This window comes from Gordionus sp. m RMFG-2023, chromosome 3 (genome assembly GCF_954871325.1).
Source record: "Gordionus sp. m RMFG-2023 chromosome 3, tfGorSpeb1-WG-v2, whole genome shotgun sequence".
Lineage (NCBI taxonomy): Eukaryota > Metazoa > Nematomorpha > Gordioida > Chordodea > Parachordodidae > Gordionus > Gordionus sp. m RMFG-2023.
In genome coordinates, this window is record NC_088777.1 from 37,231,707 (window position 1) to 37,253,709 (window position 22,003).

The 22,003-nt window shown below is 25.1% G+C and overlaps 1 protein-coding gene across 1 annotated transcript in view; it reads left to right on the forward strand.

Annotated features, from left to right (window-relative positions):
* Window positions 1-20,312, forward strand: part of LOC135925735 (S-adenosyl-L-methionine-dependent tRNA 4-demethylwyosine synthase TYW1-like) — a 38,287-nt gene extending 17,975 nt beyond the window's left edge. Inside the window, exons 7-15 of the mRNA XM_065461195.1 lie at window positions 2,117-2,334; window positions 3,016-3,142; window positions 7,696-7,867; window positions 8,474-8,562; window positions 11,106-11,304; window positions 11,805-11,944; window positions 12,062-12,276; window positions 19,476-19,670; window positions 19,881-20,312. Coding sequence (XP_065317267.1) covers window positions 2,117-2,334; window positions 3,016-3,142; window positions 7,696-7,867; window positions 8,474-8,562; window positions 11,106-11,304; window positions 11,805-11,944; window positions 12,062-12,276; window positions 19,476-19,670; window positions 19,881-20,249 — 1,724 coding nt within the window. The 3' untranslated portion in view covers window positions 20,250-20,312. The remainder of the gene's footprint in view (window positions 1-2,116; window positions 2,335-3,015; window positions 3,143-7,695; window positions 7,868-8,473; window positions 8,563-11,105; window positions 11,305-11,804; window positions 11,945-12,061; window positions 12,277-19,475; window positions 19,671-19,880) is intronic.
* Window positions 20,313-22,003: the final 1,691 nt, after the last annotated feature.

Consider the following 22,003-nt stretch of genomic DNA (forward strand, 5'->3'; position numbering starts at 1 on the left):
ACATTTTTACAAAACATATTTTTACCTATTTACTTTAAAAAAACTAAAAAATGTTCAAAAATAACGATTATGACAATTGTCACTTTTCCATAGTACATCTTCACTGAAATTTTAATTTAACATTTTTACAAAACATAATTTTAACTATTTACTTTAAAAAAACTAAAAAATGTTCAAAAATAACGATTATGACAATTGTCACTTTTCCATAGTACATCTTCACTGAAATATTAATTTAACATTTTTACAAAACATATTTTTACCTATTTACTTTAAAAAAACTAAAAAATGTTCAAAAATAACGATTATGACAATTGTCACTTTTCCATAGTACATCTTCACTGAAATATTAATTTAACATTTTTACAAAACATAATTTTATCTATTTACTTTAAAAAAAATCAAAAAAGTTCAAAAATAACGATTATGACAATTGTCACTTTTCCATAGTACATCTTCACTGAAATATTAATTTAACATTTTTACAAAACATATTTTTACCTATTTACTTTAAAAAAACTAAAAAATGTTCAAAAATAACGATTATGACAATTGTCACTTTTCCATAGTACATCTTCACTGAAATATTAATTTAACATTTTTACTAAACATATTTTTACCTATTTACTTTAAAAAAACTAAAAAATGTTCAATAATAACAATTATGACAATTGTCACTTTTCTATAATATATCTTCACTGAAAATTGCTTTTAAAAACTTAAAAAATTTCAAAAATTACGATTATACCTTTTGTCACTTTTACCTATAAAATTAGGAATCAAAAGATATAAAATAGAAAAAATTACGTTAAAAATAAATTATATAAAAATCATTTTAAAAAAATATCAATCAAAAAATATATTTAAAAAAATTATGACAAATTAAAATATCTTATCTCTAAAAAAAATATCAATCAAAAAATATATTTAAATAAATAATAATAACACAAATAAAAAAAAATTTAGCTATCAAAAAATATATCAAAAAAAAATTTACGTGAAAAATAAATACATAAAAAAACCATTATATTAAAAAATATCAATCAAAAAATATATAAAAAAATAATATAACAAATTAAAATATATTATCTAAAAATTATTTTAAAAAAAATATCAATCAAAAAATATATTTAAAAAAATAATATAACAAAAAATAAAAAAAAATTTAGATATCAAAAAATATATCAAGAAATAATTTACGTGAAAAATAAATACATTAAAAACCATTATATTAAAAAATATCAATCAAAAAATATATAAAAAAATAATATAACAAATTAAAATATATTATCTAAAATTATTTTAAAAAAAATATCAATCAAAAAATATACAAAAAAATATAACAAATTAAAATATTATATCTAAAATTATTTTAAAAAAAATATCAATTAAAAAATATATTTAAAAAAATAATATAACACAAAAAATATTTAGCAAAAAATAAAAAAAAATATATCAAGAAAAAATTTACCTGAAAAATAAATACATAAAAAACCATTATAATAAAAAACATAAAAAACCATTATAATAAAAAATATCAATCAAAAAATATATAAAAAATTAATATAACAAATTAAAATATATTATAATATATTTCAATATATTTAAAAAAAAATATCAATCAAATAATATATTTAAAAAACATATTATTATATCTAAAAAAATAATATAAATTATCAAATAAAATTTTAATCTTAAAAAAATTATTAATAATAAAAACAAAATTATTAATAATATAATATTACAAAAATAACATTGCCGAAATCTCACATTTACATTGCCTACCACTACCTCACATTGCCGAAAAAATTCCGGCAATGTATACATTGCCGGAATTTTCACATTGCCGCTAACATATATATATATCAGAGACCTTCAGAGGTACCATTTGCACGGCACAGCCCTGATATTTTTAAAATATATTTTTTAATTTTTATAGCTAATAATGACAATTTAAAATATTCGATTTTAAAATATACGGCCCGACCCGTGTATTTAAAAATAGGCCGTGTCTAGGGCCGGGCAGGAGATCTTTGATATATATATACACACACTACACTACTATAAATATTTTCTTATACTCTCAAAATATTATTTTTTTAAAAAAAATAAACAGCCAAATCCCATTCTTCCAAAGGTGAAAATAACAAAAAGTTCTTCAAAATAAATTATAAAAGTTCCGTTAGCCACGTCAACCACCAAAAGATAGATACGTTAAATGGTAAGACGATGTCTTGCAAATCACCCATCAACATAAGTTCCCAGAAGGAGTTTTTGACCGATCTGGAAGATATGGGATCTATGTTGGAAAAAATTCAAAAATCATCTTCAAAGGTAGGACAAAATATCTCACAATAAAAATTAAAGAGGGAAAGTAAGGAGTTTAAAGAAACAATAACCTTTATAATATAAAAAGGGTTTGCACATTTCTTATTAATCTTATATTTGCTATCTGGATTTGATATACAATAAACCTCTATAATAAACTTTCGTTATTCTTAATCAAATTTGAAAGTCCAACCAAGAATTCTATCTGAGGTAATGTTAAATTATTCGGTTAACCTTCTTAACTCTTTACTAACTAATTATTTACATTTAATTTTTTTAATATAATAATTATAAATAATATTTATTAATTAATTAACTATTCAATTAATGAAAGGATTATTAATTAAATTATACATTGTATACTTTATGATAGAATTTATATTGGATAATCGGATATAATTAACTTTCGCTATAGTTAACTAAATTTCAGGTTCCCCTGGGCTTTGACTATAACTAAGTTTTACTGTATCTATCTATCCAAATCTAGTTCCCATATTAGTTAATACCTCCCTTTTTTTTATTATACAATTTAAATTCTTATCTATCACTAATCTACCTAACTAATTCTGATTTTGTGGCCAAACTATATTTATGCTGATTTATACAAACATCAGAGATTATTCTAGCCTACTCAACACCTGTCTTACCTTTTTTTTAAAATAAAATTATCTCGCACTTTCAACTTAGACGGATGTCAATAGTACCCTGAAAATAAACTCATCTAAGGCTGAATTAGATAAAAACCTCTCTAATCCGTATGCTGAGATGAAACCTATGTTAACTCCCGAAGCTAAATCACGCCTCACTAAGCAAGGTTACTTTTGTGAAATCTTATCTTTATATTTAAACAATTTTTGGTGGTAAGACTGTTTTTTTTAAATATCTTTTTTATTGAGTTTGACACTTATAACATTTTAAAAGAAATTAAATGATCATTTTTATAAGTCTATTTTTCTTTTAGACTTATTTTTGATAATTATTTTATATTTCTTAAGATTATCATTTTTTATTTCAAACTTTCATAATAATACAATAATAAATTACTAAAAAATAATATTAATTATTATTTGTTTATAAAATCGTTATATATAAATATAAATATCACAATAAAATAATAAATACATAACTGTTTTTATTTGTTTTCTTTAATATTTCATCCTTTCTTTTTCTTCATATTCAATTCAAAGTTAAATTGACATAAAGACTCGTATTAAGGCCTTCCATGTCAAATATCACGATCAAATTTACATACACTAAGGTTCGGGTAACCTATATTTGGGCACAATTTTAGCCTCCTAGTTATAATTTTGGAGCCAGAGGTAGAATCTTAAATAATGAGATTTTTTTATGTGTATCGGTTTTAATTTAATTAATGACTAATTAAAAACACGCTTGTAAATAATAAACATTAAAATAAAGCGTATACTTTCCTTTGCATACGATAATATATGAAAATTTCATGCGTCACTACGGTTATAATAAGATTTTAAACAGATATTATTATTACCATTCTATGTAATTACAACAAAAAATTGTAGAAAAGTCTTTACGATATCATAAGTAAAATCGATAAAAACTAGTTAAATTACATGACATATTTTATTTGTTTGAAGGATTACTAATGTTCCTATAAGATATTTTAAATAATATAGGATTAAAGGGTTCTATCACAATATTTCGATGCCTGGCCAATGAATATGGCTTTGGAGTGCAGGGGGTTAGGTTTTGAATCGCGTTGTGAAGATTCTTAACATAGAAATATGGGACAGTTCCTTTATTGATTAATTTCTTTCTATTATCAATCAATTGGATTATTTATGCCATCTTTTAAGCCTTAGAAACATGCACCGTGCAGCCCTCATGCCTGGCTTAAATTTTATAGGGTAGTCTGGGCACAAAATAAAACTATAAAAAGTAAAAAAATTAATAGATATATATATATATATAGTTAACTTTGTGCCTCGGGCCATTATCTAAAAATATTTAAAGAAAATATAATTAAATTTTATATCCGAAATTCAACAAAATATTTTGCATGAGCTGCTCGGCTCTTAATTTTTTTTAGCCCAGCCCAGCAGCTTTCAGGCTGAGCTGTGCAGTTCTAAATTTAAAATACTGTATAACTACTTTTATTGATTGATAATAAAAAGAAAGAATTTAGATTTTAGATTTTCACTGTATCAATGTTTAAATTATCAAATAATTTTCTTACAACTGATAATCGCTGAATTGTTAATTGAAAGAAATTTTGATTTTAATGCTTCAAAAATTGTTGGACACAAGGAAATAAATAAAGCCATCGTGAAGTATATATATGGAGGAAATATTAATCCAGGATTATTTTGGCATAAATAACAAAAAAAATTATGCCTTATGTGACCTTGCCTTAAGTTTGCATATATTTTAGGGATCTTTTAAGACCCATTTTAAAAATATAAGTTACTAGCTGATAAGCCCATTAACAATTATGGCTAATCAGAATTTTCTTTTTTATTCAGTGATGGGTGAATGAATTTCATCTTTATATGATGATGGTTGAATCAGAAATTTTCCTATCTTATGAGGTGTTATTCAGATTTATATAGATAAGGGTTATTTTAAAATTCTCTTTTTTAAATAATGTTAATGAATTATATATTTTGTAATTTTAATTTATGTGCACAATATAAAATCTTTTAAACTAAATTTATTTGTAATTTATAATCTAAGAAATACATTCCTGCTAGATGAGTTTTGCATTACATATTTTCGATTTAACTTTGCCCCACAAAACTCTCTTCTAGCAAGAATATATTTTTTAGATTATAAATTACAAATATAAATGAACAAAAATTTATTTTAAGATTATTTATTGTGCACTTAAATTAAATTTACTAAATATATATAAATATATTTTATCAAAAATAATGAAAAATTTTAGAGAACCCCCTAAATAGATATAAATTTCTGAATCACATCTCATAAAATGGGAAAATTTCTGATTCATCCATCATCAAATAAAGGTAAAATTTATTATTCAAACCATCAATGAATAAAGGAAGATTCATTCCTCGTCATTCTTAAAGGACTATCAGCTAGTAATAAGTGATATATATTGCTCTTTATGCAAACTTAATCTACACGTTTGGTACCTTGACGATTATACTATATCGGGGACCATTTCTTCAATCCAAAATTGTCTAGATATAATCAACAAACACTTTGATGAACTTAATTTATCCTTAAATATAAATAAAAGCGAAATTTATCCTTCTCCGCCTCCAACAGACACCATATTAGGTAACTTTAGACGGACACCCTTACAAGAATACAGTATATTAGGAGCCCCATTGGGAGGTGCAGAGGGAGTTTTTAATTTTTAATAATCACCTTCAATCGCTATTCCACAAAATTACCCATCCATCATGCATATTACATTCTCAAAAATGCCCTTTTAATACCACAAATCTAGTATTGTTTAAAAACTTCTGGTGCCTTCTCTTTTGAAATTCTTTTCATGGCTGCTTCAAGCAACTCTCCCTTGTAAATCCGGAGGACTAGGCCTAAGATCTGCATTAAGTATAGCCCTTGTTTCCTTCATCTCATCAACCTTATCAGTAAAAAATATTACCTCGCAAATTATTACCATCGATAAAGATAATTTATTAGATGAAACCTTACGTTGTTAGAATAATAATGTCTTACCAAACACAGCCCTACCATATTCAACGAAACAAAAAGATTGGGATCAAGGATTGGAATCTCGTTCCTTAGCTTACCTCAACTTGAGCGATGATCATCAATGTAAATCCCTCCTAAGATCTCTTAATTTCAACAACTCTGGCCATGAATGTTTAGATTCATATCTTAGCATTTTAAATAATCAGCTAATAGATAACGACGCTTTTCGTTATGCAATCAATTTACGCTTGGGCGTACCTTTCCTAAACCATTATATTTGCATTAAATGCAATCAATCGGCAGACGCGTATGGGAGACACGCTCTCCACTGTAAATTTATATCAAAAATCAGCCGACATGATAAAATAAATGCAATAATAGCTTCTTTTTTAAATAAAGCCAATTTTCCCTGTATTTTAGAACCTACATCCCTTTTCGATAAAAAACGCCCTGACAAAACCGTCTTACCTTTTTTTATGGGAAAGCATTTAATATGGGATTTTACCTGCATTGATCCCATGGCTCCATCTAATAATTCCCATGATCCCCTTAACAGAGCCGAATCTCTAAAAAATATAAAATACTCACACCTAATGTGTGATAACCACTTTGTTTCCATAGCAGCTACATCAACCTGCTCTTTTGGACAAGCGACTTTAGATCTATTCAAAATAATATCCAAATCAATAAAAAAATCATACTTTTCTCCATTTTACAAACTCAAGCAGAAAATCGCCTATCTGTAATTAGATCAAATTATCAAATAGGCCCGACCTCCCCATTTGATATTTTTCTTTTTTTAAAAAAATGTTTTTTTTCTTTTTATAAAAATATACATTTTTATCAATCTTTTTTTTTTAACTTAAACTGATATATGACATATTTTATTTTCTCTATATTATAATGTTAATTTTTCAATAATATTTTATATTTGAATATGAATTTTAATAAAAAATTGAATTTTTAAAATATAAACAATTAATTTTAAACAAGGAAAAATATGATACTCCATCTACAATATAAAAAATATCTCATTCTTTACTAGTTATTATTGATTTTGCTTAATGTCTTAAAAGCTCATCTTTAATTTTTTCTCGTATTCACAAGGAATTGTAAAAGTATGGTTTTTTAATTTTTATTGAAATCGGAACTACCAATTTTTCTATATAAAGTTCTTAAAAATTGCTTTGGGCAGAAAATGTCCAAAAAATTTTTTAAATATTTTTTAAATTTATTTTCTAAAAGTAGCAAGTAGTATTTAAATTTTATTAAAGCTTGTAGTTTTCAATCAATTATTTATTAAATGAAAATCGACACACATGAAAACATTTATTCTTCTACCCCTGATATTCCCAAAAATATAGCAGCTAGCAAAAATATGTTTTGTTAACCTTTTTGCATACTAAATTTAGTAAAAATGGAAAGAGTTGTCTTTGATCGATTTGACATGGAATGAACATATCTTTAATATCTAATGTAGGTCAAAGTTCAATAAATAGATTTTTAGAAGTTATAAGGCAATCATAGTTTTATCCCTATTATTCCTACTACTCATTAGACTTTTAATCTGCTTCAGATTAATAATGGTATAAAAAAGTTCACCTTAAATTAAATTGATATTGCGCGTTATACCAGTTATACTTTACTTATTTTTTTATTCATACTTATCGCTATTTTTGTTTGGTATTGATTTTTTTTCAATGAAAGGTTACAGGATAGTAGGTACTCATTCCGGGGTCAAGCTTTGTAGATGGACCAAATCGGCTCTTAGGGGGAGAGGCGGTTGTTACAAACACTCATTTTATGGGATAGATTCTTCCAGATGTGTTGAGTCTACACCCAGCCTCGCCTGCGCTAATAAATGCGTTTTTTGTTGGAGGTATGCTTTGGATATCGTCTCCGCATGATTTTCTTTTCAAAAATTTTTTGAAGTTAATTTTAATTTAAAAATTTAATGGCATCAAAAGAAGTATCTAGCGAAAATAGAATAATTGCTCTCAAAAGCCTCAAAGCGGTAGAAGAAGGTTATTAAAAAACGTTTCCAAAAATGCATAAGTTGATTTCATTAAGATCCCCCCCCCCTCATGCTTATATTTTAAAAGACATTAGTTAATTCGCCATCAGTTATATAATTATTTATTAGGACCATATTTAGTGGTATAATCATTTTATTAGAGGAACCAATTTTTAAGAAATTATTTTCCATTTCAGTATTTTTTTAAAAACTTTGATTGACAATAAAATCTATTCTTTTCTTTGTTAAAGCTTTTCATTTTAATTAATTTTTGTGTACTCAAAATTTTTCATCGATTATAATTTGTTCAAATACGATATTTATTTCATTTTTTTTCTTCACATATTTTAAGTGTGGATACTTGGAAATATTTAGATCAAAATATGGGTATTTAAAAATGATTAAAATTACACTGATTAGGAATATAGTATATATATTACATGCATAAAACTTTTACACCTCCCTTAAAAGACATCATTCTAATCCCGTGGGCACAGAGTGGAAATGGCAAATGGACGAGCCTGACTTTATTTTTAACGAGATTATCGCGCAACACAAATGTAAAATTATTTATTTATTAGGATTTTATTTAAAAAAATTTTAAAAATAATAAATTGATTATCAATTATTAACACTAGTTATTATCATAATCAACTTTCCTCAATTTCTTAGCCTTTTTGATACTAAATTGAAATATGAATGTGTTGATTAGTTTGCCCTTACTTATACCTACTAATAATTTGTCATTGATTAACTGGAGACATGCTTCATTATTATTTTTTCTTTCAATTAATTTATTTAAAGTTTCTGTCTAGGATCAGAATTTTCAGTGTCCAAATATATTATCTATATTATAATAGTACAATAAATCACTTGCTAAATCGATAAATTGTTATTTCATAAAAGTAACTAATTTTCTTTCTCGTTATCACATCCACATACGGTTAATATAGTTATTTATTAAAGGAATGGTAGAGTATTTCATCTCCTCCAGAACATTGGTTTTAGACTGGATATCAGAGTTGTTAAAGTATCTAGATACAAGTATCTAGATACTGTATCTAGATATAAAAATGTAGTATCTGTATCTGTATCAAGATAGATTTTTTAGAAAGGTATCTGTATCTGTATCTAGATATTTTTTTAGAGGTATCTGTATCTGTTTTTAGATACTTTTTAAGATACATTTTATATACCCCTTTTTTTATTATAAATAAAAATATATATTAATATTTATTAATACTATAATAAAGAATTATATATACATAAAATATTAAAACTTATATATAAAAAATATATATAAATATTCATTAATTTAAATATTATGTCCGAGTTTATCAATAAACCATACAAATTTTAATATTACAATATGGAAATGGTAAATTTTATTTTATAACTAAATTTTTAAGTTTATATATTTATTTAGATCTATATCGATGAAGAAGAGGAAGCAACAAGTTCTATTACTTTACCATGGCCAAATTGAGCATATTTTAAAATAATATCTCAAAACAAAGAAAACAAAAAATTCTCTGATGGTAATAGGTTTGCCGTGTCTACCTAAAAATACAAAAATATCCCTCAGTATGACTTCAACGTGCAATATCGTGAAGCACATAAGGGTATAGATATTATATATTTAAAATTCTAATTAAAATTTTAAGAGAAAATATCCAACCTTGTTAACAAAAATAAAAAAGGGGAAGGAAAATAAAATACTAAAGAAAATATTGGCAAGGCTCATCCTCCAATAATATTTTTGCTAAAAGACTGACTTTAACTCAAGGTACTTTAGATGATTTAATTATTGCTTTTATTATAGATGGCATGCAGCCATTATAAAAGAAAACAATTGATACAAAGATTAGCTGGTAAATTATCAAAGTCATCAACTGGCTGCAAGCAAATAACCTGCCAAAAAAAACAAATAATTTAATTTCAGATTTTTTTCAGTACCCTACAGCAAATATAATTTCTAATAATGATTTAAATTTTGATAATCAACAAATTTTAAATAACTTTTTCAAAAATAAATGTAGAGATTTTAGCATTTTTAAAGAACTGATATAAAATTGTTATTTATTAAATATAACACTACAATTCCTTCAAGCGCCCCTGTGGAAAGACTATTTAGTGTTGCTAAAAATGTCTTCACAGATAAACGAGGATGCCTAAATGATCAAAATTTTGAAAATATTTTATTACTGAAATCTAATAATTATTTAATCATATATTTTCATATATTATATTAAAATTATAATTTTAGTTATATTCTGATAAATGTTATATCACGTCAATAAATTTTTAGCTCATTTCATGAATTTTCACAATATAATAAGGTTTATGCAAACCTATAAGAGCATAAAAAAATGTATCTGTATACAGATACATTTAAAAATTGTATCTGTATCTTGATAACTTTTTAGACGCTGTATCTGTATCTGTATCTAGATAACTTTTGAGACTATGTATCTGTATCTGCATCTAGATCCATTTAAAAAGTATCTTTTAACAACTCTGCTGGATATAGATGAAACTTTTTATCAATCCTTGGTTCAATATTGTTTTAGAAAAAGAAATATTTTTAATTATATTTTATTTATCATTATTATTTCTAGTAATTAAACCTTCTATTTTTTATTTTTTTTATTAAATTTAAACCTGTTATATTTTTATAATCATTATAATTATCATAATGCTGAATTTGTCATATCATTTCTTTTAGTTTTAATTTTTAAAGTAACAATAAATCCCTATTTTGAAAATATTTTTATAATTTTTTTTAGATAATATAATTAGTTTAAAACCGGTTCTTATAAGGATTAACTCAAAACTTATATTTTATGTAATATTTCTAATGGGAGGGCCATTAATGAATTAGAAAAACAGCTTATGACAAAACATTTTCAAAAGGCCAGTTTTAAGAACTCACTTTTTGACATTTTGTTTTGATATATCGCTGTTTAGAAGCTTAATCTAATAAAAAGTAGGTTTAATAGTTAAAAATCTATAACTATAATAAATAATACCGGTAGCATTTTTTCATTCGCCTTCGTTCGATTTATTTAATGTTAATTTTTTATTTCATACTTTTTCTGTTTAGCTATGATAAAGCAGTTCAAGGGAGTGCCAGGGGTAATTCCCGAAAGGCTAAACCTAGCTCTTACGCCTAGGCATTGCGCCTTATCGCTCGTGGGAGAACCCATAATGTATCCCAAAATAAATAACTACGTCCAACTTTTACATAGAGCCGGAATTTCTACTTTTCTCGTTACTAACGCTCAGTTTCCCGATCAAATTATGTATAAAAAATTTTAAATTACCTTAATTTATTATAGTTGTAGCCTATATCTAATAGTCTTTCTTTTAAGCAAATTGATGATTTTAGCTTTAATAAGCATTTTTTGACTCTAAAATTGATAACGATTGACTTGTGAAAAGTGCTATTTAAAAATATACATGAGGTTAAAAAGATGCTATAATTTTTAAATTTTTCTTGTTTTAATATTGAAGTAAATGGAATATTATACCTTTATTATATTATTCATAATTTTATTTATCGAAGAGAAAAATGGAAGCTTTAAAAGTAGAAATTAGTTAATTTATCACTTGATTACTATTTGTAAATTTCTTCTATTTGATCTATTTATTCTCTTACATAACTAATCACGACCTTTAGTTGTCCGATCTAGATTCATGTTTCTCAGAGGATCATAATTTTGAATTTATAAAAAATTGGTATAATAAAGAAGATATACTTTAATAATAATTTATTTTTTTAAAAAAAAAATTTATTTAAAAGAAATTTAGACCCTGTTACACAATTGTACGTGAGCATAGATGCTCACGACAGAGAAAGCCTGAAAAAAATTGATAGACCACTTCACAAAGATTTTTGGGAACGATTTATAGCAAGCCTAAAAGCTGTTTCTGATTTCAAAGGTAAATTTTTATATTAACCTTTATTTATTTGAGAATATTGTGTGAATTATTCATATTATTTTGTTAAACATTTGTTGTTTCAATTTTTTTTCCTATCTTTAAATATAAAACGAAAAGGTCTAACTAGAACTGTTTATAGGATGACCCTTGTCAAAAAATGGAATTTTAACGCCAAAGATTATCTAATCGATTTAACTGATTTAGATAGCAACAATGCCATAAAAGATAAGGAAAAATATGTGTTAGAAGATTATGTTAATAGGTTCGAGGAGGATATTAGAAACTATATCGATTTGATAGCTCTAGGACGACCCGATTTCATCGAGATCAAAGTTTTTTTAATCCCATGTATTAAATTTTTCATGTATATTATAAACAATGGCTTAAATCAGAGAAGCACTAATACCATTTTTTTCGCCATGCTTCCTACGATATCTTAATATATTGACCACACTATTACTTATACTTATGTAATATCTCATGTTTATTGTAAAAATACATACCCAAAAGAGGCACCCTAAACTGTAGAAATTTGTGAATTTAAATCTTTTTTTTTCTTTTGAGCTAAACATAATAATTATCAATCTATCAATTACAAATCACATTTTACTAAATTAGAGGTCAGCCCGACCTGGCCTATGTAAATTTTCTATCGGGTCTTTCTGCCTGTAGTTATTATTCTGGCCTAGCCCATATAATATATTTTGTACAAGTTGTCATCCGGCTCCTATTTATTTTTTATAAAGGAAAATGACATAAATTTGCCTAATTATAAGTTTCACAAACCTTGGCCTGGTCTATGAAAATATTTCACACAATTTCTCGGGGTAGTGCTAATTTCTATTAATACCTTTTGAATATTAGTTAAACTTATTTGAAGTTTAATAAGTGAAAATTATTTAATATCCTTTTCTAAGGTTAAAAATTATATTTTTCCATCAATTTATTAGATCTTATATTTGTAACACTATCAAACAATACATAAATGAATGACTACTGTTTCTTAATGTAAATTTTAATAATAAATTAAATATATAAGATTTTATCAATAAAATATTTAAATTAAAAACTAATTTTCCAACTTTTTTTATAGTCCAAGCCAAATTTAGATTGTACTATTAATATGAAAAAAAATTTTTACAGAAGCTGTTGCACCAAAGAGTTAATTGAAGATTTAGTAATACTAATGGTTAATAACAAAATAAGTTTCTTTTAATGAAGAATAATTTTTTGTGAAACTTTGATTGCAAAGGAATTTTGGAGTGAAGATATCACGTAACCAATTCCATGAAACATTTACAGCGAAGACAATATCGCATAGTTATTTCCGCGAAACCTAAACCGCAAACACCTTGAGCGAATTTATTAAAAATTTTATCGCGATCTATAGCGAATTTCATTGCCTATTTATGGCGATTTTTTCATCACTAATATATTTCCTGGAAGTCATTAATGCGAGAGCATTACTGCAAATCAGAGCGAAATGTTTAAGGGTATTGTTCCTTTTTTCTACTAAGTAAGTAAGAGTTGACTTAAATCCTTTATCTGATATGATGAAGAAATAAATTCACACTTTCTTTCTAATTTTTCCCACACCCCAATAAATTTATCACCCCCCCTTCCCTCCCCTAACATGAATTTTTAAAATGTGGAATTTGCGCTTTATGCAATTCAAAATAAATTTTAGCAAATAAACTGAAATGCTTAGAGCCCCGCCAGGAATCTAACACATAAAAGCGAGTTCAGATGATTTCTTTTATCCATTACACCACTTGGATGCTTTAAATTATTTAATATAAAATTGAGAGTTTATTTTAAAATTTAATCACCAAATTTTATTAAACCCCTTTTTAAATATATATTAACTCTACTCTTGTATCCAGGCTAGCTACCATCTCTCTAATACTTGACTAATTGTGATGACGAAAAATAGAATCTCGAGAAATAAATCTCTATGGGATTTGACCTGCTAACCCTTGACTTGATACCTCAACCCATTGATCCACCAGCTGTCATTAAAAAACAATTTTAAAAAAAATTTATTTTTTATTTACAAACGATAAATATTGATGATAACAGTGAAAGGGTCAGGCATAGAGATCAATTACGGAAGAGATTCGTATTGAAATAGTTTATAGAGAAAATTGTTAAAAGAAAAAAATTATTATTTAGGAAAAGTACCGTGGAATTTTTTTTTGGATAATGTGAACATGAAAATTATAGTAAAGATGCAATATGTGCTAATTGAGATGATACGGTAGTGTAGTGGCGTAAGATGGGATAGTTAGTACGTGCGTTTTGGCCACCATATATGTATATGTATACTGACCAAGGTACTAAAACCAAGTAAATTATGTGGAATATTTTGAGTAATGAAGGTAAAGCGAAATTGAAGGAAACACAAAGCAAGGTTATAATGTTACCCATAAATAAGGAAAGCAATTTTTGAAATTGATTTGGGGTAATTAAATAAAATGATTTTGCGTGAAATATTGCGTAACATTTGTGGGTAATTATTTGCTGAAGAAGTATTTGATTTTTTTTTGTAAAAATTAAAATAGGGCAGTAATTTATATATGTTGTAGTGTTGGAATATGAAAAATAATACGAGGTTAATCTCGAGAAATAAATTGGGATTTGAACTGCTAACCCTTGACTTGATACCTTAACCCACTGACCCACCAGCTGTCATTAAAAAACAATTTTAAAAAAATTTATTTATTATTTATCAAACGATAAATATTTTTTTTAATCGAGTTTTAGTCTCAAACTGTCAATACCATTACTTCCTTACTTCACATATGTGCATGGCATAAAAATTTCTTAAATTGGTTCACAGCGGCTATGCATCGGGGTATTTTTATAAGGTCTTTATGTCAAGATCGATTACCAACAATAAGAGGCCGAATTTTATTATATGTTGCTTTCCTTTGGATCTTAGAATTGTAATTTACATTTAAAATGATTTAGAAATAGTTATATTAAGAATGTAATGTGACTGATAAAATAAAGTTGATGATAATATAATTACAAAAATATGAAAAAACGGAAGGTGATCGAGCATTTTTGATATAGTCTCAGGGTTTCTAGGTCTACAATCTTTTCCTCTTCTTTTAAAATCATTTTTTAAACATGATTTGGCCGAGCCTTTATTTCATATCTTGGAAATCACTTAATATAACAAATATTCAATTTAAATCAGAAAATGATATCATTATCAGAGACCTGCAGGCCTGGCCCTAAATCATTAAAAGTAACAAAGATACACTCAATAATATAATTAACTTTTTAAGGGAAAAATTTATTTTTTGAAAAGTATCATTTAATCTCAATTTTTCTCTCTCCTAAATTCAGGCAATTACGTATGTTGCCAGGAAGAGAGAGTAAATGACTGATACTTATATAAGGGAGTATATTAAATTACAAGAGGAACAGGAAATAATGGATCGACCAGTAAAATTGAAAGTGTGTTGATTCAAACTCATTCCTTTTACGCAAGGTCATAGATAAAATACATACCTTGACCGTGAAATCCGGGCCAAAATTTTTTTTTTTAAAAATCAGGGGCCAAATTTTTATTTTTCAAATACGGGCCAGACCGGGCCTTGCAATAATACCTCTGCAGGTCTTTGATAAATATAGATAAAATAATGAATAAACTTTTTCCCTTTTTAGAGTTGAAAATAGAAAATAAATTTTATGAATTTACAGCAAAAGTTACTTTATCAAATGTAATGACAAAATCATTACAAAATTTTTATTTGTAGCCTTTTTAAAAACAATCTAAAATTATTTGGAAACAAGATATGATTCTAAACCTTATTTATGACTGACTATTATGGCCCTTGACAAGAAACTGTCAATGGATAGTTTTTTAAATATATTTGATTCTTTTAATACAGAATATCGATTTTAATATTTAATTTGAAGAAAATAGAATTTTGTCTATTTATGATACACATCAATAAAAAATATATATATAAATGAAAGCAGAAAAATTAAGTGAACGATAATTGTTGCAATCTTGAAAATATATGTAATTATATTTTTTCATTACATCATTCAAAACACATTTTTAATCTGATGAGGACTTTATAGAAAGAACGTTTATAGATTTCATTTAGTTACATTGGAGGCAGAATTGATGTTCAAGCAAAATTATGGCATGACCTGTCACAATATTTATAATTATCTCAAGGATATTGGGAAATATTTAAAAAATGTAGAAGAAGCCATTTTTTAAAGAATTTATAAACATCTTATTTTGATTTGTTTAATGAAATGTAGTAAGGCCATATTTTTAAATTATTTTCATACCATTTTTAAGAGTCATTTTAAATGTTTGCTATATTTTATTAATATTTGGATAATTTATGTTTTCCTTCTCAATTGGTTCAAAACTTAAAAATAGGTATCCAAATAAGCACAACTATATTAGTTATGCTTATTTCCACGAAGAATGAGTAAATAAAAAATTTAAGTAATATAGGCTATCTAAGTTCGTATAATTCAAATTATAAAATAAATAAATAAATTAAAATTGATGTCACAAGTGGGACTCAGCGCCAGGCAAAAGCAGGTCGTAGGCCCGTAAGAGGGTATGGGGCCCTTTATAAAAATTTCTCCAACTCAAAAATTTTGACCTGACGACCCTGCCCAGATAAAGTTGGTGGCGGAGAATTTTTGAGTGATATAACTTTTCAAATACCGATCACTCTCAAAATGTTAAATTTTATTAAATTTTGCATTTCTATAAAAGCAACATCATTAATGACTTAGGGTGATATAATAAAGATTATGGCTTTAATTCTTCCAGGCATAGTTAATTAAATTAATATTTTTGGTAAATTTTTTAACACGGAAATTTTATACTGTAGCAAATATTTAATCATAAAGATTGCATAAATCTAGTTTTAAATGGTACAGAATCTTTTATTAATGATCACTTGTAATATAATATGCTATTATAATATTTAGTCATTTCATTATCATCTTTAAAAAAATGATATTTTAAATTTTACCTTGGTCTTCTGACTTTCTTGGGATCATTATCATAGTAAAAAAAAATTTCAGCACGATCTACACTCTAACCGAACTTTGAAAAAATATGTGTTCATTTTTATATTTATCATCTAATAATACTTTTAAATATACTCTTTATTTTTCAATTTCCATAAAAAAATATTCACAGTAAAATTTTCGTTTCACAATATATTTCAAAAAATCAATTCATTCCATCTCCAATATTTTATAAAATCACCAACTGAATCAAATTATTAACATCAAATTAAAATAATTTCTTTTCATTTCAATAAAACATGAACATTAAAATTTATCTCGTATAATATATTTATCAAAAGTCAAAAGTAAAAAAATAAACAAAAAAATACCAAGTGTTTTAATATCAATTCTCGATAAAATAACTAATAAATAAAATATATTCTTTTTGATTGACATTTTATAATATATATGTACAAATATATATCATAATAATACAAAACTACAACATCTCACTTGTTTGATTACAATAATCCTTTTTATTCAGATTATTGGTTAATTTAAAATTTTTTATTTCATCAGAATGACAATAAAAATTTCCCACATTACAACTTTTTTTATTCGAGTTAAATTTCAATGTATAATCATCATTCCCATAATGATTATCAATTTTATTATATATATCCACAAAATTTTTAATAAAACTATATATATCAAAATATTTATTATTCTCTAAATATGATTTTTCAATTTTTATATGATTCTCTTTCAAATCATATAGTCACTGTAACCCACTCACACTTTGAATAAAATGTAGGGCAATGTGTCCCATTTCTTCATATTTGAAACACATTCTATCATGGTCTGTATTGTAAGTTTTAATTTCATCCACATTTATAATCTGAGGATTTTGTATACTTCGAACCACTGGATTTATCACTACCTGTTCGTTGCGGAAATCCACTTTTGAAATTGGTTTCTTTCACCATGCAATTTCTTTTTATATGTCCTACAAAACCACATCGATGACACACTATGTCATTTTTTTCTGGTTTTCCAGTCAAATTCTCATTAGTTTTTCGGTTTGAATAACAATTTTTACCGATATGTCCTTTTCTTCCACAAAGTTTACAACTTTCAATCACATTTTACTTTTGATTTTTAAGCTGGAAACTTTTCTGGATAAATTTTTCATATTTTCTCTCATTTCTCTAATTTCACGTAAAATTATAGATTCCTCGATACTTTGTCTCAAAGTATTATCTGTTTTATTATTTTTCAAAATTTCTTCTGATTTTTTACTTAAAACCTCAGAAATTTTCTCTTTAAATTCAATCACAATTGAATTGAATTTTTTGTTGATATCCTCCGATATGTCAATATTTTGATGAAAATTAAATACTTTTCCCGTATCTAAATATTTTGAATTTAATTTTTTATTTATATCCTCCGATATGTCAATATTTTGAGGAACATTAAATACTTCACCAGTATCTAAATATTTCTCATATTTATCTTCAACATTTTTTTTACTATTTAAATTTTTTAATTCTAACAAAATTAAATGTAAACTATTTTTGATATCCTCAGAAATATCTAAAGATTTATTACTATTTAGATCACCTAATTTAATTATTTTATTATTCACTGATCTTCTCTGAATTTTATTAATTAATTGTCTGAAACCAATTAATAATATATACAATATAAAAAAATGAAAGCTTTAACCACACTATTGGTCACATCCAATATTAAATTTCTTATCAAAAATTTTATTAAAATTATTCTTAAAATTTGACATTTTATTAATACTATGCTTATTATAATTATCATTAAAATAGAAAGCCATTTTTTCATTAATTACCCAAAATTTAAAATTTTAATCCAAAAATCCTACTATTGCGTCATGTAATTTATAATACAAAAAAAATTTCTTACCTTTATTTATCCGGAATCCACTATTATTTTGAGGAACTCGGTCCTAGAAATTGTTCTTCTTTATAATATCTAAAATTCTCTTCACAAAATATTCACTTTTTTTTTATTTTAATTTTCTTATTTTTCCCTAATAAGTGTTCACGAATCCTGGTCATGGCACCATTTTTATATTTATCATTTAATAATACTTTTAAATATACTCTTTATTTTTCAATTTCCATAAAAACAATATTCACAGTAAAAATTTTCGTTTCACAATATATTTCAAAAAATCAATTTTTATTCTTCATTTTATAAAATCCCCGACTGAATCAATTTATTAACATCAAATTAAAATAATTTTCATCTCATAAAAGTTTTTCTTTTCATTTCCATAAAACATGAACATTAATTTTTTCTCGTATAATATATTTATCAAAAGTAAAAAAGTAAACAAAAAAATACCAAGTGTTTGAATATCAATTCTCGATAAAATAACTAATAAATAAAATATATTGTTTTTGATTGACATTTTATAATATATTACAAATATATATCATAATAATACAAAACTACAACATTCATATTTACATTTAATAATATATATTCATAAAAGGGGGTAACATTTTGCGGTACATCTGGAAACGAACTAACCATGAAAGATGTTCCATGGCATACAGACGTCCTGAATTTTGGATTAACCCTAATTCAAGCTTTGAATCACCCTATTAATAACAAAAATAGTATACCAAGATATGAATTAGCTTGCGAACATGAACATTCTAATTGTGTTCTATTGGCCGATAATAGGGTTCGATAATTTTTTATACTTTATATTATGCTAAGTACTTTTTAAAAATAGTTTTGACTTTTAAGACTTTTGTAAAAAATTGGGACTATTAATTAAATCCCTAGAAATTTAATTAAGTACCATTTTTCTTACACTAACACCAGCCAAATTAAGTTTTCATTTAAAAGATTAATATTAAAAAAATTCAATAAAATAATTTGTTTATTATAGTTCAAAATTGACGAATCTTGGCATACGTGGATAGATTATGATAAGTTCATCACAATGGTTTCACAATATTATGATACAATTGCAATATCGGAACCCGAAAATTTACAAGGAGTTAATTTAGATAACGCAAAAAAAATACCTCAAAACTATACAATTACACCTTTGGAAAAAGCCAGAGTTAATATTGATAATACAATTTCAAACAAATTAAAAAAAATGAAAAGTTTAATTAATTCTCTTGAATACTCCTGTCCAACTCCTTGGTGGAGTCAAATGGGGGCTGAGGAGCGAGGTTTTGATCCTGGAGAAAACAGAATTACAGGACAAAAAAGATCTCAGACAAGACTTGATAAATCTATAAAAGAATAAATTGAACTATAATAAAGATGTTTGTACAATGTTTATTATCCTATTTATAAACTGTAATTTTAAATAAATAACTAAAAGTTATAAGAATTTATCATTATATATATATATATATATATAGTGAATTTATGTATTTTTGCTTTATGTAAATAAATAAACTCAGGTTTTATTAAATTTTAAAAACTATATTTATTGATTAAACCGACAACTATGGGGATCAAATGATAGATTGAATGATATAATATGTTTGGTGACTGAATAAAAATTTAAAAAAATATGCTGTATAAAAAACGTGGTTCAATATATCCATGAGGGAATTCAGCTCATGATCAAAGGCAACATAATTGAGGGATTTTTTTTTGTATTTAGAAATACATTCTCATAATTAAAGTGTGAAGAAGTGTCAACTATAAATATTACTATTTAGGTAGTATGGTTGAAATTTCGAATACTCCGGTTTCAGGTTGATGGCCAAGATTTATTAATGAATGTTCAAAAAAAATTATGCTATATTGACTCAATTTTATATCATAGTTTGAATGGACAAACATACTTAAAAGTGGCTAATTGAGAGAAATTTTTATATAAGTCATATTATAACAAAAAAAAAATTTGACAGAAGAACGAGGATATTACTAGAAATTCCCTAACCAAGGACCTAGAACGAAACACCGGAATGAACCTTAAAATTTTTTAACCATAACCAAGCCATTTATATATAAATTGTCACTTTCCCTAGAGTTTTTATTATGGTAATTTTTTTAAATTTTGCAGTTGATCCACTGTCTTTTAACATATACTTTAGACCTAGATAAGACATATATTTTAAAATATTTTTATTTTTAAATTTAGAATTATTTATATACAGTGGCTGATTAAAAAAGATATACAATACATATAAATCTTATTTAATTAATAATAGAAAAATTAATTATTGGTATTACTTATATATTTATAGTATCCTCATGTGATTAGTTATATTATCTTTTGGCCCAAGTTAGACAAATTTAGAGAATCTAATTGATATATCTGGATGTTTTTCCTAAAACATCTTGATATATCAGGATATTTTTCCTTAAACATCTTGAATGTTCCCTTAAGATTATTTGATATTAGTCTTTTTGGTTTGGCTCTTTCTCGTCAATTACTGAGTCAGCTTATTTTATCAAAACTAAAAATCCTTGACAATTTTAAATTTTTTTCATTTAGTGTTTTTTCTACATTATATTTTGAGAATGAGATAATTCCAGTTTCTTTTACCATCCTTTTTTATTTTTTGCCATATATAATGTTTCGTTGAATTTTATTGACACTAATCTTCGAGGCAAAAGTATAAGAATTTGATATTGTTAGTGATTTATCTTTGAATATAATAAAAATTTCATCTTTAATTGGACTATCATACTCAAAATCAGATATTTCTAACTCTTTATTGCTTTTTAATCTTTTAAATTTTATTTTTAGGATATCTTTCTCTTTAAACGTTTTCTTTTAATTGGCGATTCTCAATTGTGTAATGTTACATTGATAGATTCAAAGGCCTACTACTAATTATAGGTTATTGGATATATAAATTCTTTGGGAATGTCTGGACAAATTTTACTTAACGGTAGTGGCACGAATTACATATTTTTTGTTGAAGATATAAATCATTATTTTATTAAGCACCCAACAGGAAATTCTTTTTAAAATTTTTGTTTATTTAGTGGATTGCAACACTTTAGCTTATCTATTATTTGTTTCATTTAGGAAAAGTT